This window comes from Anguilla anguilla, chromosome 9 (genome assembly GCF_013347855.1).
Source record: "Anguilla anguilla isolate fAngAng1 chromosome 9, fAngAng1.pri, whole genome shotgun sequence".
Taxonomy (NCBI): domain Eukaryota; kingdom Metazoa; phylum Chordata; class Actinopteri; order Anguilliformes; family Anguillidae; genus Anguilla; species Anguilla anguilla.
This window is the reverse complement of record NC_049209.1, coordinates 694632-721651: the sequence shown is the minus strand read 5'-3', so window position 1 is coordinate 721651 and position 27020 is coordinate 694632. Positions and strand designations below refer to the sequence as shown.

The 27020-nt window shown below is 48.6% G+C and overlaps 1 protein-coding gene across 2 annotated transcripts; it reads right to left on the bottom strand.

Annotated features, from left to right (window-relative positions):
* Positions 1-4633: 4633 nt before the first annotated feature.
* On the bottom strand, positions 4634-26661 carry pof1b (POF1B actin binding protein). Of its 2 annotated transcripts, none has more exons than XM_035434201.1 (13): positions 25955-26661; positions 24560-24634; positions 15404-15615; positions 11831-11861; positions 11608-11688; positions 11390-11482; positions 10738-10851; positions 10152-10304; positions 7645-7770; positions 7021-7149; positions 6394-6479; positions 6085-6199; positions 4634-4936 (listed from the first exon to the last, which is right to left on the bottom strand). In XM_035434201.1, exons 1-12 carry the CDS (start codon positions 26345-26347, stop codon positions 6091-6093), a joined length of 1602 nt encoding a protein of 533 aa, XP_035290092.1. In that variant the 5' UTR covers positions 26348-26661; the 3' UTR covers positions 4634-4936; positions 6085-6090. The 2 variants fall into 2 exon arrangements, with proteins under 2 accessions (XP_035290092.1, XP_035290091.1); XM_035434200.1 differs by having other exon boundaries at positions 4635-4936; positions 15404-15618.
* Between the last annotated feature and the right edge of the window lie 359 nt (positions 26662-27020).

Sequence of the window (27020 nt, the reverse complement as noted above, 5' to 3'; positions counted from 1 at the left end):
ATGTAGCACACAGCAACACAGGGGGCCACTCCCAGGGGACAGGAGTGGGCGTGGCAAGAGGACATGGCATCGACCGAGGGGTGGGCGTGGCAAGAGGAGTGGGTGCGGTAAGGTCAGGCCTTGAATAGGAAGGAGACGAGAGTACAAGAGCACCTGGCTGCTGAAGAAAACATGTACTTATTTTGCTCACAGAAACAAAGCTCATACTGTACCAAACCTTCCACAGAAACACAGCTCAGATACTGTACCAAACCTTCCACAGAAACAGGGCTCATACTGTACCAAACCTTCCACAGAAACACAGCTCAGATACTGTACCAAACCTTCCACAGAAACAGGGCTCATACTGTACCAAACCTTCCACAGAAACAGAGCTCAGATACTGTACCAAACCTTCCACAGAAACAGAACTCATACTATACCAAACCTTCCACAGAAACAGGGCTCATACTATACCAAACCTTCCACAGAAACAGGGCTCATACTGTACCAAACCTTCCAGAGAAACAGAACTCATACTATACCAAACCTTCCACAGAAACAGGGCTCATACTGTACCAAACCTTCCACAGAAACAGAGCTCAGATACTGTACCAAACCTTCCACAGAAAGAACTCAGATACTGTACCAAACCTTCCACAGAAACAGGGCTCATACTGTACCAAACCTTCCACAGAAACAGAGCTCATACTGTACCAAACCTTCCACAGAAACAGAGCTCATACTGTACCAAACCTTCCACAGAAACAGAACTCATACTATACCAAACCTTCCACAGAAACAGGGCTCATACTGTACCAAACCTTCCACAGAAACAGAACTCATACTATACCAAACCTTCCACAGAAACAGGGCTCATACTGTACCAAACCTTCCACAGAAACAGAGCTCAGATACTGTACCAAACCTTCCACAGAAAGAGCTCAGATACTGTACCAAACCTTCCACAGAAACAGGGCTCATACTGCACCAAACCTTCCACAGAAACAGGGCTCATACTGTACCAAACCTTCCACAGAAACAGAGCTCAGATACTGTACCAAACCTTCCACAGAAACAGGGCTCATACTGTACCAAACCTTCCACAGAAACAGAGCTCATACTGTACCAAACCTTCCACAGAAACAGACCTCAGATTCCCTCCCTACCATCTGCCTCACACCTCAGGGTCAGCCGAACGCATCATTTCTGCTGCAACTTTACATAACTGCAACTGAAACTTTCACAAGCAGGATCAAAACATGTTTGTGCATTCAACCTGTACTTGGTTCAGCAACAGTACCTGTGGGGTTTTTCCTTTTCTTTTTTTTCTTGGGTCAAAAATACAAACTTTTAAGAGAACCTGATTATTTTATATTGAGGAGGCAGCACTAAATAAACAACCCCCCCCCCCCCAGCAGCTCCTCCTAAACATATTTCACAGCCCTTCCGTCAGCCGCTATGCAAACATGAGGCCGTGGAGTTCATGAAGAGCGGATATTTCATCCAGACAAACCCGCCACTATTTGCCCTCGCTCCGCTCAGCTCCCATCAGGACACAGGAGGACATCTCTGGCCCTCCGGTCACCCAGACTTCACTCTGCGTCCTGAAAAAAGACGGCCGTGGTGTCTATGGTCAGACACACAGGCGAGAATGCAGACAGTAATGATTAAACGCATAATTAGGAGAAAAGGCCTGGATCACGGGCCTGTACAGATAGAGGCAGATTGTGCTCACCCCAAATACTGCACCCCCAGAATACAGCAGTGTGCTCACCCCAAATACTGCACCTCCAGAATACAGGAGTGTGCTCACCCCCAATACTGCACCTCCAAAATACAGCAGTGTGCTCACCCCAAATACTGCACCCCCAGAATACAGCAGTGTGCTCACCCCAAATACTGCACCTCCAGAATACAGCAGTGTGCTCACCCCAAATACTGCACCCCCAGAATACAGCAGTGTGCTCACCCCAAATACTGCACCCTCAGAATACAGCAGTGTGCTCACCCCAAATACTGCACCCCCAGAATACAGCAGTGTGCTCACCTCAAATACTGCACCCCCAGAATACAGCAGTGTGCTCACCCCAAATACTGCACCCCAACAATACAGCAGTGTGTTCACCCCAAATACTGCACCCCAACAATACAGCAGTGTGTTCACCCCAAATACTGCACCCCAACAGTACAGCACCCATAGAATATATAGTAAACAGATGAGCACTGCTGCAGGCTAGCATGCACGCTAGCGTATCTGTGTAAGCAGGCAGGTGCTGAATGTGGAGTTTGTTGCACACAGTTCTGACAGTGATTGCATCATCACACTCCGGCATTTAGCACTGTTGTTGAAGTCACAGAGGCCAAAATCGCCAAACCGCTGTGCATCGCTCCTGCTTCAGAAGCACATTAAAACTACGGCCGAACCGTTGTGCATCTCTGCTGCTTCAGAAGCACATTAAAACTACGGCTGTGCGTCTGCATGCAACCGAGGGCACGATCTTTATCATGATTTAAGGTTCATGGCAGAAGATGCAACCTGATCTTCTTATTTCATCATATATAACCAAATTACCCAGTCTGAGCCAGGCCAGAAAGCCCAGCAGTCCGTCTGTAACGAGATTCCACAAGCAGGAGAACATTCTTAATATATCAGCTGTTTTAGGTTGAAAATGGAACTTGAGTTTTGATACTCTGTTATTTAGCTTAAACATAAAAAATTAAACCATCTTGAAAACATAAGCACATAAAAGCAATGGATCAAGGATACCAATTGCAAACTTTTTATTTAAAATACAAATGTCAGAAAGGAAAGGTTTACAAGACCCAGAAAACAAAAGTAGCCAGGTGACAGGTCACTCAATTATGAAAAAAACAACACCAGCTATCCTGATACATTACTGAAGCTCTAATTATAACAGCTCTGGACAGCTCAGTGCATCTCAAACACTGCCAGCCAGCCACTGCAGCGCTAGTGTGGATTTGGCTGTTCTGCACTGCAGCGCCCTCTGCTGGACATGAGGAGGATGAGAGGTTATGGCCTTAACAGATGCTCCTTATGTTTTTAAATAATAATTCCTCAATATCCAACACAGCTTGCTCTTCATTCCTCGCTGACCAAACACATCCACAAAAGAGCAACACGAGCAGTCCAGAGGTCAGACACACCAGCAAGGAGTCGATTTCCCTTCACAGACGATCTTAAATTTGTTCAGCAGACTTATCCAGAGTGACTTACAGAATCAGAGAACATCAGGGTTAGTCTCAGGAATGCAAAGGTGTGACATCACCGAGAAGGCACAGAACCAGAATCATTGTTACCGCACTGCTCTATGTGATTTACCGCACTGCTCTATGTGATTTACCGCACTGCTCTATGTGATTTACCGCACTGCTCTATGTGATTTACCGCACTGCTCTGTGTGATTTACCGCACTGCTCTATGTGATTTACCGCACTGCTCTGTGTGATTTACCGCACTGCTCTATGTGATTTACCGCACTGCTCTATGTGATTTACCGCACTGCTCTATGTGATTTAGCCGCTAAGCTGTGATTCATAGTGACCTGCGATCACATTTACCTTTCATTCATGTGTATGAAGGGTAAGGTTAACATGCTGCTGAAGCGAGCCTTGATTGAAGCCAGTGAGTTGTGGGTGCACACTGCACCTGTCCCAGAGGCATTACAGTACCCAGCCTTCACACCCACGGCTTCTGGATTCCAGAGAATTTTTACATTTCTGTTGCACTTATTCACGCTTACGTCTTTTTACACTAAATGCTTTTAATTTAAAAATCTGTTTTATCACATTGATTCAAAATTTTTTTACTATTTTAATATCCAAAACTCATTGAAATTGAGGATTCTTCCTTTAATGGTTCAAATAATCTTCCATTCTGGTGCCTCTCAGACCCATAATCTCCAGTTTCTATTTTATATGTATTTCCTCAAAACCATATAACCTTCCCCTGAGGCCTCCACATACACCAATACACCTGCATCCTACCCCCACACCAACACCTCGTTACAAAAAAAATCTGCCAATTCACCACTTAAGTATGCAAAATATTGCCATAAAAATGATCAATGTAGGACATGAAGAAACATTTATACCATTACCAAAGTAAATGTAAATATGCAGGAGCAAAAATGCAAAAAGAGAACATCAGCATTAATATGACATTTTGATTCATACCAAAGGGACAGTTTTCTATGCTGAAGGGCAGTATTTACATGCACAGGTGCTGCCACCTGGTGGCAGGCTGAGAGCATAGGGAGGGGGACACAGGGCTAGTCGGGCTCTGGTGCTTCAGTGCTGCAGCCACCTGATAGAAGCTGCTGTGGTTGTTTACTGTAATAATCAGATCATCCAAAGCAGAGTGCTCTCCTGCCCGAAGAACTGCATCACACACACACTCGCACTCGCACACGCACAGGCACACTCACAGACAGACAGACAGACAATACATACACAGACACACGCTCACTCGCACTCAGACAGACAGACAGACAGACAGACACACACACAGACACCACATACATACACAAACACACACACACACACACACTCACAGACAGACAGACAGACAGACAGACACAGACACACGCTCACTCGCACTCGCAATCAGACAGACAGACAGACAGACAGACACCCACACAGACACCACATACATACACAAACACACACACACACACACACACACACACCACACTCACATGCACACTTGCACGCACACGCACACATGCAGACACCCCACACATGGACACCTCCACATCAAAGATTTTAGGGTCTTGAACCACCAAACCCCTAAAAAAAACCCTGGACTGAGGACAGGAATGCAAAGCAGGAGAGGGAGAGAGGGGGAGAGTTGGAGAGGGGGAGAGGTAAAGGGGAAAGGGCGTTGGAGTCGGTGTAGAGGGAAGGCCCAACTTCAAAGTCTTCTTGCAGCTCACTCCTGTGAAGAAAGAAGCAGCTCCATTAAGTACCTGGAATGACTGCCTGCTCAATAATAAAACAGCACACACAAGCACACGTGCACGTGCACACGCACAGGCAGTGTCACCAGATTATTTACACTGATGATTAGGAACACTCCTAATACCATGTCACTCTAATGCAGTCCATGAGTGCCCTCTGCTGCTCACAATAGGTCATTACAGCACTGCTGCTGCACACTGGTAAAGGTAAATGGACTGCATTTATATAGCGCTTTTATCCAAAGCGCTTTACAATTGATGCCTCTCATTCACCCATTCACACACACACTCACACACCAACGGTGAAAGGCTTCCATGCAAGGTACCAATCAGCTAGGTACCATTGGGAGCAATTAGGGATTAGGTGTCTTGCTGAGGGACACTTCGACACGCCCAGGGCGGGGGATCAAACTGGCAACCCTCCAATTGCCAGACAACCGCTCTTAGCTATGTCACCCCAAGGTCTGTACAGTGCACAGCCAATAAGCTTTCAACATTATTCCTGCAGAATCCGAGCTCATGACACCACCAGCTTTTAGATAAACTCACATTCCCATCATTGTCCATGGTACATTAGAAATGGGCAGATTAAAATCTAAATTTTGAAGTTCCATTGAAAGTTGAGAGCATTTAAAAAAATCAGAAATATCACCCCCCCGCCTCCACTGTTTCACCATGGGAAGCAAAATAGCAAAATAACCTCTTCCTACATAACTCCTCCATTTTATAAAGATAGCTGTGCTGGGTGACAACACAGGTCTACAAAGCACACAGTCGGAACAATAGCTTATTTGAGTGCTAAATATTTACCAAAAAAGAATTTATGAAGTCAGTTTACTTTACTAGAAAACATCAAGGTCTACTGTACCTGATGTTAGACCTGCTATGAGCTATTGATGAGTCTACTGTACCTGATTTTAGACCTGCTATGAGCTATTGATGAGTCTACTGTACCTGATTTTAGACCTGCCATGAGCTATTGATGAGTCTACTGTACCTGATTTTAGACCTGCTATGAGCTATTGATGAGTCTACTGCACCTGATTTCAGACCTGCCATGAGCTCTCGAGGCATCTACTGTACCTGATTTCAGACCTGCCATGAGCTCTCGAGGGGTCCACTGTACCTGATTTTAGACCCTCCTTGAGCTCTCGAAGACGACAGTCCTGGACTCCCTTATTGGGGCCTCATACTTGTAGTCATCACTCAGCAGGCCCAGGATGGGGTAATTGGTGTTATACCTAGATGGGGGGGGGGGGGGGCACAGCCACAGAGAGTGAGGGTATGTGCTTCACCTGGAGGTCACAGAATTCTAATGAACACAAACTGAAATTATTTAATTAGAAAAACACTGTGGTAAATGTAATGGACTCTTCAAGGTGTTTGGTGAAAGGTATTGTGGTCGTTGTTAGACAGGAGTCCTGTTCAGGCTCACCGCTTGGTGACAACGGTGACGTTCTTGGAGCTGGAGCTGGAGCTGGAGCTGTCAGTCTTTTCAACCGTTTTAAGCCTTTTTATCTCCTGTAGAGAGAGGGATGTGGGCTATGAGACAGATCTCCTTTAGTGGAGTATCTTGGCTGAGGAGGTAGATCTTGGCCAGGAATCAGGGCCTCAAGCTTGCAGCAGGTTAAAATTGACATGGTTTGTGTGTCTAACTGCTAAAGCTGGATTGGTTCAAACAAATCAGTGAATAACAGAACAAGACAGTTCATGATGAAACTTAAGAGACTGATGGCTTCTGAGATACACCTACCAGTACTGGAATTCTGAGCAAGTTAAAACATTTCCGTGAGCCTCAGGGGTAATTAAGCTGGCTATCACCCCTCACCAAGACACAGGTACAATTAGGACAGGTAAACCAGCAGGATGACCAGGACAGGTGAACTATAGAGAGGGGGGACCAGGACAGGTAAACTATAGAGAGGGGGAACCAGGACAGGTAAACTATAGAGAGGGGGAACCAGGACAGGTGTGGCTATGTGGCTGAGGAGGGCCATGGCTATGTGGTGGAGGGGGCGTGGTGGAGGGGGCGTAGCTTAGGCGGGCGTGGCGCGAGCGGCACCTCCTCCTGCCGTTTGATGATGATCTCCCGCTGCTCCAGAGTGCTGATGAGCTCCGTGATGCGCAGCTGCAGGCTGCGGTCGCCCGAGGACTGTGAGGAATACTCCGTCTGCATCTTCATCATCTGAGCCTGCAGTACGCAGAAGAACCATGTGTGAGCACGCAGGAAGAGACACTCAACACAAGCACATGTGCTGGTCCCCCCCACGCACTGCCTAATGCATTCAACAGGAATAAGTTAAGCAGGTATGTGTTAAACAGGTATGTATTAAACAGGTATGTGTTAAACTGGTATGTGTTAAACAGGTATGTATTAAGCGGGTATGTGTTAAACTGGTATGTGTTAAGCAGGTATGTGTTAAACAGGTATGTATTAAACAGGTATGTGTTAAACTGGTATGTGTTAAACAGGTATGTATTAAGCGGGTATGTGTTAAACTGGTATGTGTTAAGCAGGTATGTGCTAAACAGGAATATGTTAAACAGGTATGTATTAAACAGATATGTGGATAAACCCCAGTGTGGTAAAAGCTCCATGCTGCTTTTACCTCTATAACAGCAGTGGAAAAGGCAGATTAACACCCAGTGAGGTAAATAAGCACTGTGTCCCCGACTTTCACCTGACCTTGAGATTCTGCATCTCCTTGTCCTTCTCCTCTCTCAGGGAGCTCAGCATCTGATCGTAGTGCCTGGAGAGCTCTTCCGTTTTAGTCTGAAGAGCCACGCTACTGCTGCTGCCCTGTCCGGCCAGCTGAGGGAAGAGAGGATCATGGGAGTGAGAGGCTGAGGGAAGACAAGATCATGGGAGTAAGAGGCTGAGGGAAGAGAGGATCATGGGAGTGAGAGGCTGAGGGAAGAGAGGATCATGGGAGTGAGAGGCTGAGGGAAGAGAGGATCATGGGAGTGAGAGGCTGAGGGAAGAGAGGATCATGGGAGTGAGAGGCTGAGGGTAGAGAGGATCATGGGAGTGTGAGTGCAGAGTAATGTATGGCATTGTTCTGCAGAATGCTCTCTGTTGGAGAGTCTTTCTAACATGGTTGTAATGCCCATGGAATTCACCCAGGGCAAAACTGTTCGTCAAAAAATACATGGAACAAACATAAAAGGCTCTCTCTGCACAAGCAGACACCCTACACGGACTGTGCAGCAGTGTGGTGCAGTAGAGCTGTTCTCTGAGGGCGTGGTGTGACTCCCAGGTGAAGCAGTGCCGTTTGTACCCCTGAGCGACGCACGTAACTCAAATAGCTCCAGCGCACTGCCTACGGTCACACTGTCAATCAATCAGAAATAAAAACTCTAACTATGCAAGTCTCGCTGGCAAACGTCCAAACTGCAGAACATTAAATAATACTTCACTTCGCCATGCTAGCCGAGCTAGCCGTGCTAGCCGCCTGTTTACTGACGGTTCACGGCGCGGTTTCCCACCGCTCTGGTAAAGTGAGCAGACGCAACGCAGGAAGTGAAGTGATTGACTGTGACAGCGCTGGAGCCGAACTCGAGCCAAACCGCAGCGCCATACCGCTAACAGCAACAGCAGCCCTGTCACATCGCGTTCTGCCAGGGGGCGAGGAGGGGGGGGCACAGGGGTAAATTAGCGGAAGGTAATCCGCCCGCAAACACCGGAAGCGTTCCGGCACACGCGGAGGTTTCTGTGGAGGAGTCCGCCGGGCCAGGCGGCCGACAGCCTGCGGACATGCAGGCTCAGGCCTGCTGCAGATACCAGAGCGCAGAAACAGGCCAACAGAGCGCAGGAACAGGCCGACAGAGCGCAGAAACAGGCCGACAGAGCGCAGAAACAGGCCGACAGAGCGCAGAAACAGGCCGACAGAGCGCAGAAACAGGCCGACAGAGCGCAGAAACAGGCCGACAGAGCGCAGGGAGACGGACAGAGGGCAGAAACAGGCCGACAGAGCGCAGGAACAGGCTGACAGAGCGCAGAAACAGGCTGACAGAGCGCAGAAACAGGCCGACAGAGCGCAGGAACAGGCCGACAGAGGGCAGAAACAGGCTGACAGAGCGCAGAAACAGGCCGACAGAGCGCAGAAACAGGCCGACAGAGCGCAGAAACAGGCCGACAGAGCGCAGAAACAGGCCGACAGAGCGCAGGGAGACGGACAGAGCGCAGAAACAGGCCGACAGAGCGCAGGGAGACGGACAGAGCGCAGAAACAGGCCGACAGAGCGCAGAAACAGGCAGACAGAGCGCAGAAACAGGCCGACAGAGCGCAGGGAGACGGACAGAGCGCAGAAACAGGCCGACAGAGCGCAGGGAGACGGACAGAGCGCAGAAACAGGCCGACAGAGCGCAGAAACAGGCAGACAGAGCGCAGAAACAGGCAGACAGAGCGCAGAAACAGGCAGACAGAGCGCAGAAACAGGCAGACAGAGCGCAGGGAGACGGACAGAGCGCAGAAACAGGCCGACAGAGCGCAGAAACAGGCCGACAGAGCGCAGAAACAGGTCGACAGAGCGCTGACAGAGCGCAGAAACAGGCAGACAGAGCGCAGAAACAGGCAGACAGAGCGCAGAAACAGGCAGACAGAGCGCAGAAACAGGCAGACAGAGCGCAGAAACAGGCAGACAGAGCGCAGAAACAGGCAGACAGAGCGCAGGGAGACGGACAGAGCGCAGAAACAGGCCGACAGAGCGCAGAAACAGGCCGACAGAGCGCAGAAAACAGGTCGACAGAGCGCTGACAGAGCGCAGAAACAGGCCGACAGAGCGCAGAAACAGGCCAACAGAGGGCAGGGAGACGGACAGAGCGCAGAAACAGGCCGACAGAGCGCAGAAACAGGCCGACAGAGCGCAGAAACAGGCCGACAGAGCGCAGGGAGACGGACAGAGCGCAGAAACAGGCCGACAGAGCGCTGACAGAGCGCAGAAACAGGCCGACAGAGCGCAGAAACAGGCTGACAGAGCGCAGAAACAGGCCGACAGAGCGCAGGGCGACGGACAGAATGGGTCTCACCATTACACAACCTTATGCTCACGCTCAGGAGCTGAGGTCTCAAGTGGGGATAAGGGTGGGTGGGGGCGAAGCTGAGGGTGGAGCTAGGAGAAGATGGGTGGAGCTGGGGGGGTGGGGGTCAGGGTGCGTGGGGGAGGGGTGTGGGGGCGGGGTGGAGGGCGGGACCTTTTGGCGCAGCATCTCGTTCTCCTTCTCCAGCGCTTTGAGGCGGCCGTCCTGCTCCTTCACGCGGAAGTCGAGGGACGAGTCGCTGCTGCGGCTGCTGATCAGCTGGGTCTCCAGGGTCCTCTGGGCCGCGCTGCTCTCCTTCAGCGAGGCCTGCGGGACACGGCAGCGTTACCGTCTCTGTCCCTAAAAAACCTCCATCAGATCCGTCTCTGTCTCTAATAAACCTCCATCAGATCCGTCTGTCTCTAATAAACCTCCATCAGATCCGTCTCTGTCTCTAATAAACCTCCATCAGATCCGTCTCTGTCTCTAATAAACCTCCATCAGATCCGTCTCTGTCTCTAATAAACCTCCATCAGATCCGTCTGTCTCTAATAAACCTCCATCAGATTCGTCTCTGTCTCTAATAAACCTCCATCAGATCCGTCTCTGTCTCTAATAAACCTCCATCAGATCCGTCTCGGTCTCTAATAAACCACCATTGATCAGTCTGTCTCTAATAGAGGTGTGTGTGGGCAGGGCGGGGGTGTGTGTGGGCAGGGCAGAGGTGTGTGGGCAGGGCGAAGGTAGGTGTGGGGTCTACCTGCAGCTGCCGGTTGTTCTCCCGCACGGACTCCAGCAGCCGGTCGTACTGCTGCGCCTGGTCCGCCTTGAAGCTCAGATCCCTCTCCAGCTCCTCCTTCTCGCTCTCCAGCCGCTGCGAGGAGAGAGAGGCTCTGAACACAGCACCAAGAGGCTTGCTCGCCCACTCGCTCACCCATTCATTTATTCATTCATCCATGAACAGTCTAACTGCTGCAGTATATCACAAAAATCATGGCCATGCAGTTATCATTTAACTCATCTACATGCCCAAAGTTAATATGGAGCGCCAGGTGAGTATGTGTGTGTGTGTATGTGCGTGCGTGCATGTGTGTGTGAGGATGGAGGTGCTTACCTGTTCAGGTGTGTGTGTGTGTGTGTGTGAGTGTGTGTATGGGGATGGAGGTGCTCACCTGTTCAGGTGTGTGTGTGTGTGTGTGTGTGTGTGTGAGTGTGTGTATGGGGATGGAGGTGCTCACCTGTTCAGGTGTGTGTGTGTGTGTGTGTGCGCGTGTGTGTATGTGTGTGCATGTCAGTGTGTGTGTGCGTGTGTGCGTGTGTGAGTGCGTGTGTGCGTGTGTTAGTGTGTGTGTGTATGCGTGTGCGTGTGTGCGTGTGCGTGTGTGCGTGTGTGCGAGGACGGAGGTGCTCACCTTCAGGTCCCCCTGCAGGTGGCTCAGCTCCTCCCTCAGGGTGCTGAAGGTGGAGAGGAGGAGTCTCATGGTGTTATCAGCAGTCATACGGGTCTGAGGAAGAGTGAGGAGGGTGTGGTGTTATACAGGAGCAGAGCCGGTCGTATGGGAGTCACCGGACTCTGATGCGCGAATGCCCAGGTCAGACACCTGGCCTAACAGCTGTTCCGCTGGCCTACCTGCAGCAGGTACCGGATCTGTTGCTTGGTGAGTTCAGACAGGCCATCTGGGATCAAAGCTTCAACTTCCTCCTTGCTCACCTGCGGAGAACAGATAAAGAGCAAAACTGACAGGTAAATACTGGCCATTCAACCTGAGAATCTGGGGAACACGGTCATTAAATAAATAAATAAATAAATAAAATGTCCATAAAACACACTGTCAGAAGTGGAGCCTCCATACCTTGTAGTCACTGGGGTCAAAGGTTTGTTTCCTGAAAATGGCAAAAGGAAAAGTTTGCAATGCATTAAAGGCCAAAGCATCTGAATCAAATCAAACAGACAAGCAGTTACCCACACAGGCCCTGATTTACACGCACAGTACACTGACAGAAAATAGGACTCCTCTTGTATTTATGAGCCAGACAGGAGCTACCGACATGGAACACGTAAAGGGAGAGGGGGGGAGCACGCGGCTTCATCAGCCAATCTCTCGGACACACGTTGCCACATCATTGACCGGAATTCTAAGCGGTCCCGACAGAAACACGATTCATAACCACCAGGCAAAGGCACACGCCAAACCACTGTCACAACCACCAGGCAAAGGCACACGCCAAACCACTGTCCCAACCACCAGGCAAAGGCACACGCCAAACCACTGTCACAACCACCAGGCAAAGGCACACACCAAACCACTGTCCCAACCACCAGGCAAAGGCACACGCCAAACCACTGTCCCAACCACCAGGCAAAGGCACACGCCAAACCACGGTCCCAACCACCAGGCAAAGGCACACACCAAACCACTGTCCCAACCGCCAGGCAAAGGCACACGCCAAACCACTGTCCTGACAACCAGGCAAAGGCACACACCAAACCACTGTCCCAACCGCCAGGCAAAGGCACACGCCAAACCACTGTCCTGACAACCAGGTAAAGGCACACGCCAAACCAAGCAGTCCGGGGGAATGCATGCACATCCAAAATATTCCGACAGGTGCAGGATAAAAAAAATAGTCAGAAGAGAGAGTATATCCGCATACTTTTTTTCTGCTCCCAAAGTGATTTAATGGTACAACGTTCTGACCTCAAAGGTCTTCGTCAGGTAAATCAACCAGAACATGTGACTGGGTACATGTCACAAGTCACGTGTTCTGGTTGATGTACCTGACGAAGACCTTTGAGGTCGATACGTTGAATCCCATTAAATCACCTTGGGAGCAGAAAAAGTGTGCAGATATACTCTCTTCCTACACACCAAACAACGGTCACAACAACCAGGCAATCGCACACACTAAAGTACAGTCATATCTATGTTAGCTTCATGGCGGCTGAAGAGGATCAGAGAGAGAGTGTCTGCGGCATGACGTTCTCATATCAAACACTGCTGAAAGAATGGTGCTTAAAGATGCAGTAATGCTGCTATTCCAGTCACACGTCTCTACGGTGGCCTCGCTGAAAGGGGCGTGACTCAGCGTTTCATAAGCACTGAGTTTGACAGCCAGAAGCTCCATGAACCCCACCCACCCCCCCACACACACTTTTCACACAAACACACACTTCACACTAAAGCACATTAAAACCCACCGACTGCCGTCAAAACCGCCCTAACAAGCACATAAGACACTGACACTGCAGGAATCCTCCACGGATTCTGCAGCCCAAAAGGACAGGCTGAGACACGCCCCCATACAGTTACGCACGTACATGGCATACAAAACACACCTTTAAACTAACCCCTTTAACAATAACCGCATACAAAACACACCTTTAAACTAACCCTGTTAACAATAACCGCATACAAAACACACCTTTAAACTAACCCTGTTAACAATAACCGCAAACAAAACACACCTTTAAACTAACCCCTTTAACAATAACCGCATACTAAAGACACCTTTAAACTAACCCTGTTAACAATAACCGCATACAAAACACACCTTTAAACTAACCCTGTTAACAATAACCGCAAACAAAACACACCTTTAAACTAACCCTGTTAACAATAACCGCATACAAAACACACCTTTAAACTAACCCCTTTAACAATAACCGCATACTAAAGACACCTTTAAACTAACCCCTTCAGCAATAACCGCAAACAAAACACACATTTAAACTAACCCTGTGAACAATAACTGCAGATAAACCATCTCTCCAGTACAGTGCAGCCAGTTAATAACCAAGGGTTACAGACGGCAATAAAACAAGAGTTGCAATTAAGCAACAGACCGTTTGAGGAGTAACATTTGTGCGTGCGTGCACAGGTGAGTGTGTGTGAGTTGTGTGTGTGTGTATGCTTGCACAGGTGTGTGTGTGGGTGTGTGTTAGTTTTACACATTAAGCTGAGCAGCATGACAGAGCAAAAACCTATACTTAATGAAACCCAACATATCCTGTACAACTACATAAAGTCTGCTTGCAGAAAAAGTGCTTTCTGCTGTAAATAAGTTCTGTGCCACGCCATAGGAGAGCAGGGGATCAGCTTTAATTCAGCTCTGGGTTTGGGGATCAGCCTTAATTCAGCTCTGGGTTTGGGGATCAGCCTTAATTCAGCTCTGGGTTTGGCATTCAGCCTTAATTCAGCTCTGGGTTTGGGGATCAGCCTTAATTCAGCTCTGGGTTTGGGGATCAGCCTTAATTCAGCTCTGGGTTTGGCATTCAGCCTTAATTCAGCTCTGGGTTTGGGGATCAGCCTTAATTCAGCTCTGGGTTTGGGGATCAGCCTTAATTCAGCTCTGGGTTTGGGGATCAGCCTTAATTCAGCTCTGGGTTTGGGGATCAGCCTTAATTCAGCTCTGGGTTTGGGGATCAGCCTTAATTCAGCTCTGGGTTTGGGGGATCAGCCTTAATTCAGCTCTGGGTTTGGGGATCAGCCTTAATTCAGCTCTGGGTTTGGGGATCAGCCTTAATTCAGCTCTGGGTTTGGCATTCAGCCTTAATTCAGCTCTGGGTTTGGGGATCAGCCTTAATTCAGCTCTGGGTTTGGGGATCAGCCTTAATTCAGCTCTGGGTTTGGGGATCAGCCTTAATTCAGCTCTGGGTTTGGGGATCAGCCTTAATTCAGCTCTGGGTTTGGGGATCAGCCTTAATTCAGCTCTGGGTTTGGGGGATCAGCCTTAATTCAGCTCTGGGTTTGGGGATCAGCCTTAATTCAGCTCTGGGTTTGGGGATCAGCCTTAATTCAGCTCTGGGTTTGGGGATCAGCCTTAATTCAGCTCTGGGTTTGGGGATCAGCCTTAATTCAGCTCTGGGTTTGGGGGATCAGCCTTAATTCAGCTCTGGGTTTGGGGGATCAGCCTTAATTCAGCTCTGGGTTTGGGGATCAGCCTTAATTCAGCTCTGGGTTTGGGGATCAGCCTTAATTCAGCTCTGGGTTTGGCATTCAGCCTTAATTCAGCTCTGGGTTTGGCATTCAGCCTTAATTCAGCTCTGGGTTTGGCATTCAGCCTTAATTCAGCTCTGGGTTTGGGGATCAGCCTTAATTAAGCCCAGGGTTTGGGGTTCAGGTATAATTAAACCCAGGGTTTGGGGTTCAGCCTTAGTTGACCTCGGGGTTTGGGGTTCAGGTATAATTAAGCCCAGGGTTTGGGGTTCAGCCTTAATTCAGCTCTGGGTTTGGGGATCAGCCTTAGTTGAGCTCAGGGTTTGGGGTTCAGGTATAATTAAACCCAGGGTTTGGGGTTCAGCCTTAGTTGACCTCGGGGTTTGGGGTTCAGGTATAATTAAACCCAGGGTTTGGGGTTCAGCCTTAGTTGACCTCGGGGTTTGGGGTTCAGGTATAATAAGCCCAGGGTTTGGGGTTCAGCCTTACCGCCCGCGGATCTTGGACACGTGCTCGGAGACGCAGGTGTGGATGTCGCAGTTCTTGCGGTAAATGTCCGCCAGCAGCTCGCCGAAGAAGCGCGTGTCCAGCTTGGCCTGGGGTTCGATCAGCGGGACCTCCGTCCTCACCGACACTCTGGAGACCCTCTGCACCACCGGCTCCACCACCACCTCCTCCTCCTCCTCCTGCACCACCTCCTCCTCCTCAACCCGCAGGAAAACAAGCAGCAAAAACACCACTCAGAGACACAGAGCGTCACCCAAAACACACAAGCTTCAGTCACAGGGACCCAAAACACACAAACTTCAGTCCCTGAAACAGGGAGAAATAATAATAATAATAATAATAATTTGTTGTTGTTGTTTGTGGAACGGTAATTATGAAAACACAGCAAAAGTAATGACATGGTTCTGTGGTACCAAGGTGTGAGGCAATAATTTAATGAACTGCATAATTACAAATTAAGTCATAATGATGTATCTGAATTATTCTCCATCACAAAGGTACTCATCTGTGGTACCTATACTAAACACATGACATCATTACTCACGGTCTGCCATCGTTTCGCATGTTAATCAGGTGGCTGTGCTTTTGTGTCTCCTGTATGCTAAGACTATGCTAACTGAATGTCATGTGATGTGATGTAATCAGATGGATTGGCTGAAACCAGGGCTGCCAGTTCACACTATGTGTCTGGCGTCAGGACAGGAGTGTCAGGACACTCTGGATCAATCACAAACCAAACTAAGAAAGCAGAATGCATGTGCATCCTGACTGGACAGAGCTGCTGGTGCCAAATCTGCAGAATCTCCTTCACCAAGCAGGTTTGGCTCCCAGCAGTGCGCTCTGCTGCCCCCACATGGCAGGGAGGTGTGTGTTCGAGTGGAACTGCAGCCCAGTCAGCCCCACACCACATGCTCCGACGCGCTGAAGCTCCCCACTTTAGCGTAATGGTTTGTGCATGTCGTCGCTTGAAGGCCTGAGCAGCGAAACCACTTTTCTCCCAAAGACCTGTCAGTCTCATCACCTGGTGTTTGCGGAGGGCGAGGAGCTGGAATAACGAGTATGCGGATCGCGGGGCAAAGCCAGGTGACGGCTTAACCACTCTGCCACATTCAAAAAATGCACAAGCAATAAAAACCTGACATAATTAGAAGGCCGCTTCAGTTCCCTGCATGTCAAAACGCGCCGAGATGCCACCTTTCTTTTGAGGCTGACACAATATTATTACCCGAGTACAAGAATGGAAATGACTGCACAAGCCAAAGCGTTAAATATAATATCTCCCCGCACCATTACTCCAGCGGGCAAGCGAACGAGGCGTTCTGCTCGTGGTGCGGCTGTAGATGTGCAGTGTGTGTGTAGATGTGGCTGTAGATGTGCGGTGTGTGGGGTGTGTGTAGATGTGCAGTGTGTGTGGTGTGTGTAGATGTGGCTGTAGATGTGCAGTGTGTGTGGTGTGTGTAGATGTGGCTGTAGATGAGCGGTGTGTGTGGTGTGTGTAGATGTGCAGTGTGTGTGGTGTGTGTAGATGTGGCTGTAGATGTGCAGTGTGTGTGGTGTGTGTAGATGTGCAGTGTGTGTGTGTGTGTGTAGATGTGGCTGTTGATGAGCGGTGTGTGGGGTGTGTGTAGATGTGCAGTGTGTGTGGTGTGTGTAGATGTGGCTGTAGATGTGCAGTGTGTGTGGTGTGTGTAGATGTGGCTGTAGATGAGCGGTGTGTGTGGTGTGTGTAGATGTGCAGTGTGTGTGGTGTGTGTAGATGTGCAGTGTGTGTGTGTGGTGTGTGTAGATGTGGCTGTAGATGTGCAGTGTGTGTGTGTGTGGTGTGTGTAGATGTGGCTGTAGATGTGCAGTGTGTGGGGTGTGTGTGTAGATGTAGCTGTAGATGTGCAGTGCGTGGGGTGTGGGGTGTGTGTAGATGTGCAGTGTGTGTGTGTGGTGTGTGTAGATGTGGCTGTAGATGTGCAGTGTGTGGGGTGTGTGTGCGTAGATGTGGCTGTAGATGTGCAGTGTGTGTGGTGTGTGTAGATGTGGCTGTAGTGTGCAGTGTGTGTGTGGGGTGTGTGTAGATGTGGCTGTAGATGTGCAGTGTGTGTGTGGGGTGTGTGTAGATGTGGCTGTAGATGTGCAGTGTGTGTGTGTGTGGTGTGTGTAGATGTGGCAGTAAATGTGCAGTGTGTGTGGTGTGTGTAGATGTGGCTGTAGATGTGCAGTGTGTGGGGTGTGTGTGCGTAGATGTGGCTGTAGATGTGCAGTGTGTGTGGTGTGTGTAGATGTGGCTGTAGATGTGCAGTGTGTGTGTGTGTGGTGTGTGTAGATGTGGCTGTAGATGTGCAGTGTGTGGGGTGTGTGTGTAGATGTAGCTGTAGATGTGCAGTGCGTGGGGTGTGGGGTGTGTGTAGATGTGGCTGTAGATGTGCAGTGTGTGTGTGTGGTGTGTGTAGATGTGGCTGTAGATGTGCAGTGTGTGGGGTGTGTGTGCGTAGATGTGGCTGTAGATGTGCAGTGTGTGTGGTGTGTGTAGATGTGGCTGTAGATGTGCAGTGTGTGGGGTGTGTGTAGATGTGGCTGTAGATGTGCAGTGTGTGGGGTGTGTGTAGATGTGGCTGTAGATGTGCAGTGTGTGGGGTGTGTGTAGATGTGGCTGTAGATGTGCAGTGTGTGGGGTGTGTGTGTAGAGCTGCTGCTGCCGAATGTGCGATAATCTGCTTTCCAGCGGACTGGGCCTCATCTGTTGCACAAGAGCTACTGACCCCAGATCACCTATGGGTGTAATGATTTATTTATTTACATGAATGACACACAATAGCTTTTTCTGCCAACCGACTTTCTGTGCATTTGTTCATTAACTTAAGAGGAAGGTATCCAGGTGCTTGTGCTTCTGTTTTGGAGAGGTCACAATAATAATATTTCTGTGAATGACGCAGATTAAACACAGATCCTGTGTGCAAAACAAAAGCAAATGATCATTTTATAGAGCAAACTATTACTATACGATTACGCTGTCCATTAACTCCATTACATTACATCATTGGCAATCTCACTTCAATCGTTAAAATGATCAGGAACTGGATTATCGTCCTTTTAACACTCGTCATTCTCAGACAGTAACGTGCATCATCAAGTTTTTCCAAGTCATGCTCAAGTTGACTGTTGACTGAACCGTGAAACGCTCGGTGGAGCTCTGCAAAGCTGGCTGCATGCTCGTACACAGCGTGGTGGCTGTAGGCGTTCCTGCAGGGAAGCACTGGTGAGCTTTTTAAAAGATGACTCGAAGGTGGGGGGGTGGGGGGGGGGGCTGGGGAGGCACACGAACCCCCGGGGTATCCCAGTGGGCTCCAACTCAAGCTCTCCAGGGTTCGGGGTGAAGGGCGTATACCTGGCATTGCCCCGCGGTGAGCTACATTCTGTGTACTGCCAAAATGCCGGAGCCGGGCTCCGGTTCGGCTGAGCCACAGCCAGAGCGGGCGACTTTAACCCCGCGCACACTGTGCCACACAGGCGTCTGGTCCTGCATTACCGTCCGTACACACAGATAAAGGATATGAGGGGAAACGGAGGAGAACACGCACACCTTAGGGTAACAGAACGCGGTGCATGAGGTCCAGGGCCTCAGCCAATCAGAGTGGGTTTTCAGCATGAAGTCCCCGAAGTGATTCTCTGTTTTTACACTTTAATCCAGCAGCTAGTTTAGACAGGACTGGGCAGCCTGACAGGGGAGGAGCCAGCAGGACTGCATTCCACGCACGAGGCAAACGAGCGACCGTGAGCTTCTCTGCTGCCACGCCCCTGCCAACATGCCATCCAGTCGCCAATTAACAGGCTGGGAGCCAGAGTGCTCCAGCAGCCATGGGACAACACAAGGAGCCCAGTCCGGGAGACCTGAACAGTCCAGACTCTCTACATCAATGTCCCGATTAGGCGAGCCAGACCCAAACACAGAGGGAAGGGCACATACAGGCCATTTGAGACTGGAGCTAAATAAATCAAAGAAATAAGCTTAAAACATCGAAACTGATACGTTTATCCAAACTTATCCCAGTCTAGACAAAACAGCGTCCTGTTCCAACAGTTTCGGATGCCCAGCCCCTTTCCTGGGGATCTACTGTCCCGCAGGTTTTCACTTAACCTAATCTTATTTGGCACACCTGATTCTACTAATTTGGAGTTTAAGGAGATGTCTACCCATTTAATAATGAGGGACTTTTTTTTAGGGTTGGAGTGAAAACCTACAGGGCGGTAGATCTCCAGGAACAGGGTTGGGCAGCCCTGCTCTAGACATTACATGAGCATTTTCCATTGAGTTCCCAGCTACAGACGTAACATAGTGCAACAGCCACAACTCAGACTAATTAACATCTTGGCAAATTTCATTGAATGGCTGTTTTTTTGTTTGGAGTAACATTCACAACTTAAACCATCTGAGCCAAGACACCATTTTGAACATGACACATACGCCAGGTTGGCAGTAAGAACATTAATTATTAATTAATTATTCATTAATTATTCAGAAAACGTCATTGTTTTATGTGACACTGCTGATAGTGAAAGCTGGTGAACTGCAGAGAGATTTCAGAGGGTACAGTGACAGTCAAATTTCAGAGACTGAGGCAGAGCTGAGACCGCACTGGAATGTGGAGAAAGCAGTTCCGATCAGTCAGCAGGCTCCTCCCACTACGCTCCACACTTTCATCTTCCCATGACGCTCAACTCTTTCATCAACACAGCCGCTCAGTTTGGGCTGCAGCCTATCGCAGCGTGCCCCGCTGGACCCACGCAGGGAAAAGGGCTCTCATTTTCCCATGATGCACCCCGTCCAAACCCCTGGGAGTGGTCTGGTGACGAATGTATGCAGTATGAAATGGTTTGATCTGATTGCACAAGGGGGTTGTGTCTGCAGTTTGTGAAACGCACATCTGCATATGTTATTCAAACTGAACGGCTGATCTCTCACCAACGGCCACCCCAATATTACCTGTACCGATACGTGGACCACACCCCAACATAGCTGCAATACTTGTACTATCCTTAACTCACCTTCGCGTGAGGTGTAACATGCAGGTTTATGTGAAAATTTTGGGAGTCAACATTAACAACATTCTCAGTTAGCCCATATCATGTGATCTCTGATCTCATGTGAATTCTGATACACAAACAGACTATTCATTCCTTAGTCACAGCTCAGCACCGTGACTCTGAATTTTTAATTACATCAGCAAAAAGGCGATCTTAATACTGCTCTCCTTTACAAAATGTGTCCCAAAACTATGAGAAAAATGACAAGAGGACATGACCTCGGATTACGTGCTTCCCATTTTCCGCAAGGCTGAAACTAAATCTGACTGGCGTTGGGTTTGTGGTATTGGATGACTTGGCTCTATGTTGGGCCTCTTTAGTGCCTCATGAGGAACGTGTTTCAGCACCAGGGTGAAACGAGCAGAAAGCAGGTCAGCAGATCTGGGCTAGAGGGATCGCTGGCAGGGGAACAGTGCAGGTGTGTCTCGGCTGACCAGGTGTGAACAGCAGACAGGTGTCAGTTTCACACAGCTTCACCAGCGGAGCAGTGAGCTGGAACCGGGTCAGGAGGACAGCAAGAGGGCCAGCTTTCAAAACAAGGGCAATCCAAGTACCGTCAAAAAGCTCAAGGACCCAACGGTCCAGCGGCCAAATTCACACACAAAAAAAAAATAGAACAGGGACCACCACGAAAATTAAACTTTTTGCAGAAAAACAGTTTTTAATCCTTCCTCCATGCAAATCAAGAATGAGAACACAGTAAAAAAAAAAAACTGTAAAAATAATAATAAATTGGACTGTGGCCCAGAGAACTGTACCACCCATAGTCACACTTGCACAAACTTGTCACAACAAAAGCAGATCCTTCACTACTGATGCGAACGTGAAGAAGCTTCACATGCTACACTACTGATGCAAACGAAATGGCTTTTAACAGCCTAGCAAATGAGGAGAGGCCATAACACATTGTTAGCGTCTAATCTGCACTGTCCCACGGATCTGAACGGATGAAGGGCTTTCTGCACTAATTCCTCCAGCAGGCACTGGCCAGACCCATGCAGGGGAGATGAGAGCACTGACTCATGTCTGTCTGCTGTTCCTCAGGAACGCGGAGAGCCCTCACTCCCAGTTTCGGGAGGAAGCAGCTTTATCCACACCGCCCTGCCAGAACACCAGTCACCATTTATCACTGGCCTGCAAGGGCAGGGCCCCACGTTTCCGTGGGAACTGGGTAAGGTGGAGACGGTAAGTAGTGACGGGGTGGGGGGGGGGGGGGGGGAGAGTTAGTGAGGCACACACACAGAGCAAAACAAAAGATTCAGTACGCTAGCCAGAACTGGGATCTGAAATAAGGTACTATCATAACTACAAACAACAATGTGGGGGACTATATGCTACAAGGTCCATATGAGCTCATTCCTGTATGACATTCAAGGCTGAATATGCAAATAAGGAGTCTTCAGACCCCGAGTGTCCTTCTCATTAACATGCTGTTGACACAGAAATAAGGGTGGAGTGAACTGAGCCACTGCACGGCAAACCAGCAATCTGGAAATTTACCAGCTGAAGTACAGCAAGAGCCACAGGGGACTGTTGCCCATAACAACAAAAGTGACTGACAGGTGCACAGATCCAGGAGCGATTATAATGTGAAAACTTCACAACTGAAAAACAGAAGGCCCATTTACGAGACCCGTAAACCAGCTATGCATCTAAGGAACGCAGCACACAGAGAGAAAACACTTGCATTTTCCAGGCAGTAAGCCAGGAAAAGTCCGTGTTTGATATTCGATTCCTGGGTGTGTCCCCACACCCCACCCTGCTAACAAAAACTGTTAGGTCTACCTGCACAGGTATGGGTTATGATGTTCACTTGCAGGAATGCAGATTTGTCCCAACGCCAAATAATGTTTAAATAAAGGAAGGGAGGTATAAAATGGAAAAAATAATGTTAAGACATCTTTTTTTCTGTAATATCAGGAATTACACATGTTCAGTCATTACAGGACTAAGCGAAGCAGACCAGGTCAGGACACAGTTATCCTTAAACACAGCTATGGCAGACAGCAGGGCCTAACCTGAGCTTAACCTGATCATTTCTGCTGCCTCAGTCCGTCACTGCTTTCCCGTAGCCCTGCACGGTCACACACACGCTAGAACACGTTTAACCACAGTGACCCATAAAATAAACCCTCCAATAGGGCGAGGGAATGAGTCTCCGTAACCGGATTTCAAACCTAATATTTAACAGACAGACTCTAAACTCACAGGATGCCTCAATTTCCAAGTCTTCCAATGATTTTATTATTTTTAATCAGCGTCATCTGTCCCCTGCAGTGTATCACAAAGCAGGCAGAAACTTGGGTTCATCTGTGTGTCCCCACAATTACCAAAAGAGCCAGTACCCCAGTCCCCACAATTACCAAAAGAGCCAGTACCCCGGTCCCCACAATGACCAAAAGAGCCAGTACCCCAGTCCCCACAATTACCAAAAGAGCCAGTACCCCGGTCCCCACAATTACCAAAAGAGCCAGTACCTCAGTCCCCACAATTACCAAAAGAGCCAGTACCCCAGTCCCCACAATTACCAAAAGAGCCAGTACCCCAGTCCCCACAATTACCAAAAGAGCCAGTACCCCAGTCCCCACAATTACCAAAAGAGCCAGTACCCCAGTCCCCACAATTACCACAGTATGATTAAAAACACGATCTAGGGGTCACATGACTGAGAGATTTACCAGTTTCTCATTCCCTCAGTTACGCAAAAGCCACATGGAAAAACTCTGCAATACCGGTTTCTGTAGAGCACTGGATAATCAGACATGAAAATGACTACAAGAGCAGCACCACATATGTCAAAACACAGGCTCAAAATAGCCCATACTGATAAGAAAATGACCCAGGGGACGGATGTTTTAAAGGGCCAGTGAAACTTTTTAAGCTGCACAAAGACGATATACGACGAGCTCATCTGAAAACAGTCCCTCTGAAGTCTGCCGTTTCAGCACGATAGTAATCTCCACCATAACCCCTTAAAACTTTAATCTGAGAGAGCTAACATAGAATCGAAATCTAAATAAGCCAAATCAGCTTGAGGGGAAATGAACAGAGCTTGTGTGATAAGTTAATTTGCTCTACCACAGAGCTTTTTATTTGCATGGACAGGATCAGCTAGTCTGCTTTAGCATAGCCTGCTCTAGCCTAGCCTGCTTTAGCATAGCCTCCGTCAGCCTAGCCTGCTTTAGCATAGCCTGCTCTAGCCTAGCCTGCTTTAGCCTAGCCTGCTTTAGCCTAGCCTCATTACTGGAAGGACTTGAGTTTCCTTCCATTCGTTTGAATAATTGAAGTGCAGCTCGTGTTGCCTTCGTGGTTTACTGCAGACCAGACTAAACGGGAGCTTTGCCTGCTCGCTCTCTGAACACATGCCACAGACCTGGCTCGTCCCCGTGTATGAAACCGCGGGTGTGGCTGCATGTAGCACCAGGTATTACAGCATGGGAGTAAAACGGATAAAACAGGGCGGCTAACGGTTTTACACCCGTCCCATTATCCTTATTTTGAGTGGGATCCCACACCTGGACTCTTTCTCAAGGCTGTCTGACGAGCGCCACAGCACACAGGGGCGTGGGCTCATTTCACAGGCAGAGGAGCGCTCCTTCAGAGATCACTCAACCTGTTCCACGGGTTCTCCTCACAGCGCTTCCCTCCAACACGGGCCCGAGGAACAGGAGGCAGTACTCCAGCGATATCACGTATACACGCTTCTGCTGCTAGGACACTGTATATATACACACATCTGTGTGTACAGGTGTGGCAGTGTGGTTATCATAGCTTATATAACGTCTAAGCACATGTGTGTGTCTCTTTGTGCATGCAGGTGTGTGTTTCTGTGGAGGTGTGTGTGGCTGTGCAGGTGTGTGTAGGTATGTGTCGCTGTGCAGGTGTGTGTTGCTGCACAGGTGTGTGTAGGTATGTGTCGCTGTGCAGCTGTGTGTTGCTGTGCAGGTGTGTGTGACTGTGCAGGTGTGTGTTGCTGTGCAGGTGTGTGTAGGTATGTGTCGCTGTGCAGGTGTGTGTTGCTGCACAGGTGTGTGCAGCTCTGCAGGTGAGGTGCGGGCTCATCACCTGTGGCTCCGGCTCTGGGCTCTTCGGCGGAGTGGAGACGCGGCTCACCACCGAGGACGCTTTCCCGTTCACACTCTGCGTTAGAGGAGGTCGGGAAACTCTGATTAGGACAGAGAACACGCCCTCGCAACGTGCCGCATATGAACCCAGCATTACGGCTGGCTTCAGCAGTTCAATAAAATAACATAACTGCTGTTTCAGGAATTCTGAAGAATAAAAATGCATTCAGCACCACATTGACTGTGAGCAATTGAATAAAAGTTCAAATTACAGAAAACCCCTTTCTAGTCTTTTTTTGGCAGGGCTGTAGCAGTTGTATCGAGGGCAAAAGCGTGTAGCTCCAGTGAAAGGGTGTAATACAAGGCTGGGTATGAGGGTATGATGTAGCCCAATTTCCCCTGAACATCACCATTATCACAAAGCCAGCTTCAAAATCTGATTCCTACAGGCAAATGTTTACAGTGAAGAAATACATTTCTAAATCCCGTCTCACCTCCACACGTTATAATTACACATATGTTCTGAAAAATAAACTCTTAAAGTTACATCTAGTTGGCTTCACTCCCCCTTACATTTGACCTGTGGATGGGGGGGGGGGGGGGGGGGGGGGGGGGGATGATATGCAGCATTCCTCCTTAAAAATGTAATTTCCAATAAATTGTAATTGTTAAATGCACTGCATTTTTTGAAAATACCACAACAACAGTCCATCCTCCTTTTCAGATTAATTTTTATTTCCTCAAGTGCATTGTTTTTTCTTCTGCCATATCCTCTCTTTATTTGAAGATATGAAGGGATAGCCGATGCTGTGGCTTGAACTAAACCAAATCCAAGAATTACCTGCCACCATAACACAATTAAGAAGAGTGGCTTCTGCAATTAGTGCAGCAAGCTAACGAGGTCTGGTGGGAGCGGACAGGAGAGCTCCTTCTGTCAGACCTGCATAAAGCATAACATCCTCCACCTGGAGAAACAACTTCGTTTACGCAGCTCCAGGTCCAAATGGTAAGTTTCGTGCTGATGTTCAGCAAAATGGAACGAGTGAGACGTATGAAATATGGAAATATGAAATGTTCATGCCATCACCGAGCCATGGTGTAATTCTTTTTTTTGTGCATTGGCAAAGTTAATGAAAGTCAAACTGTGGGAAAGTTTGGAATAATCCATTTTAAGATATATTCTAATGTTACAGCCAAAGAAAAATATTTATATATATATACGATATTCAGACGTATTTTTTGTAGCACAATTCCTATTGTTCACCACTAACTTGTACAGAGGGCAGAGAATCAGATTCGCTTCCATGGAACACACATCAATCGGTGTTCCGTGTAAGCGAGTGTGCGTGCCCTGTGCCCTCTGTACACAATAAACCAAATAAAGCCATGGTCTCACCTCAACGTCAACAACGGACTGCTGCCGAACTTCCAGTCCATCCTGACTGCTCACACTGTAGCCCCGTATGTACATAGGTGCTACGGCCTGGTTGGCCATTATCTGGGGGGCACTGTTGACGATCATGTAGGATTCCGTCGGCATAACCCTCCGCTCGACCGGAACCAGGTAGCGCAAAGTCCCGTAGACAACATTGCCGTCCACTGCGCCTCCATTTACCGCGTACTGCACAGGGGAGACAGGGGAGACTGGGACGCCCAAGGTTCGGTAGCTTGAATAGGGGCTTTCATTGGTGGTGTATTGGACCGTTGACGATGCGGTGCCCGGCAAGGTTTCCGAAGATACGCTCACTGTTCTGTAGGTCGAAACTCCGTGGGAGAGTGGCACAGACATTCTGACGTTTGCGAAATATAGCTAGCTAGCTAGCTATCCTATAAATGTTATATATATATATTCCGCAAGTTCTAGTCACACGAGTATCGAGAATTATCCACTATTTAGCTGGATAGGTAAGTAGGGTACAATTGCCCAAGTCTGCAGATCTTAGCCTTCCCGAAATTGAAGAACTTCCTTAAACGCAATACGAACACGATCTTGTTGCTCGTTCCATGGACGGTCTATGCAAATAGTGAGCTCAGCGCAACCTTTCCGCCCCTTGCTCCCATACGCTCCTCCTGCTACCTGCAGGCTTACCTGCTGGGGAGGGAGGTGACAGCATGCGCGCAAACATGTGAAAGGGTTGTCAGTCACACCTTCAAGACTTTCAGTTTAATTTAGAGTTTACCAGAGGTGACTTCTTTATCGACGGGAAACCCTATACATTTTCATATAGTCCTTTACGAATTAGCTACTCCTTGCTAAAAGTAAAAATCGTCCGTTCCTGACAGCATAATTTCGTATGGAACTGAAACTATTATTTTGACATATACACGACTGCATAACATGGGATATTTTAACACCTAATACGCGCAGGTGTTATGATGATGAATAAAACATGTTAATGTTTTTAAAAGTCACGTCTGACATTAATGATGGATCTTTTCTTTTTGGAGCTGTCGTTGCCCGG

What these genes read in the sequence shown, in the direction of transcription:
- pof1b (XM_035434200.1), bottom strand. Translation starts at nt 26,347, where the DNA reads ATGTCTGTGCCACTCTCCCACGGAGTTTCGACCTACAGAACAGTGAGC. An exon ending in GTGTCCAAGATCCGCGGGCG is followed by an intron (nt 11,862 to 15,403) that starts GTAAGGCTGAAC and finishes TGCCATTTTCAG; the next exon opens with GAAACAAACCTTTGACCCCA. An exon ending in ACGAGATGCTGCGCCAAAAG is followed by an intron (nt 7,771 to 10,151) that starts GTCCCGCCCTCC and finishes CTCTTCCCTCAG; the next exon opens with CTGGCCGGACAGGGCAGCAG.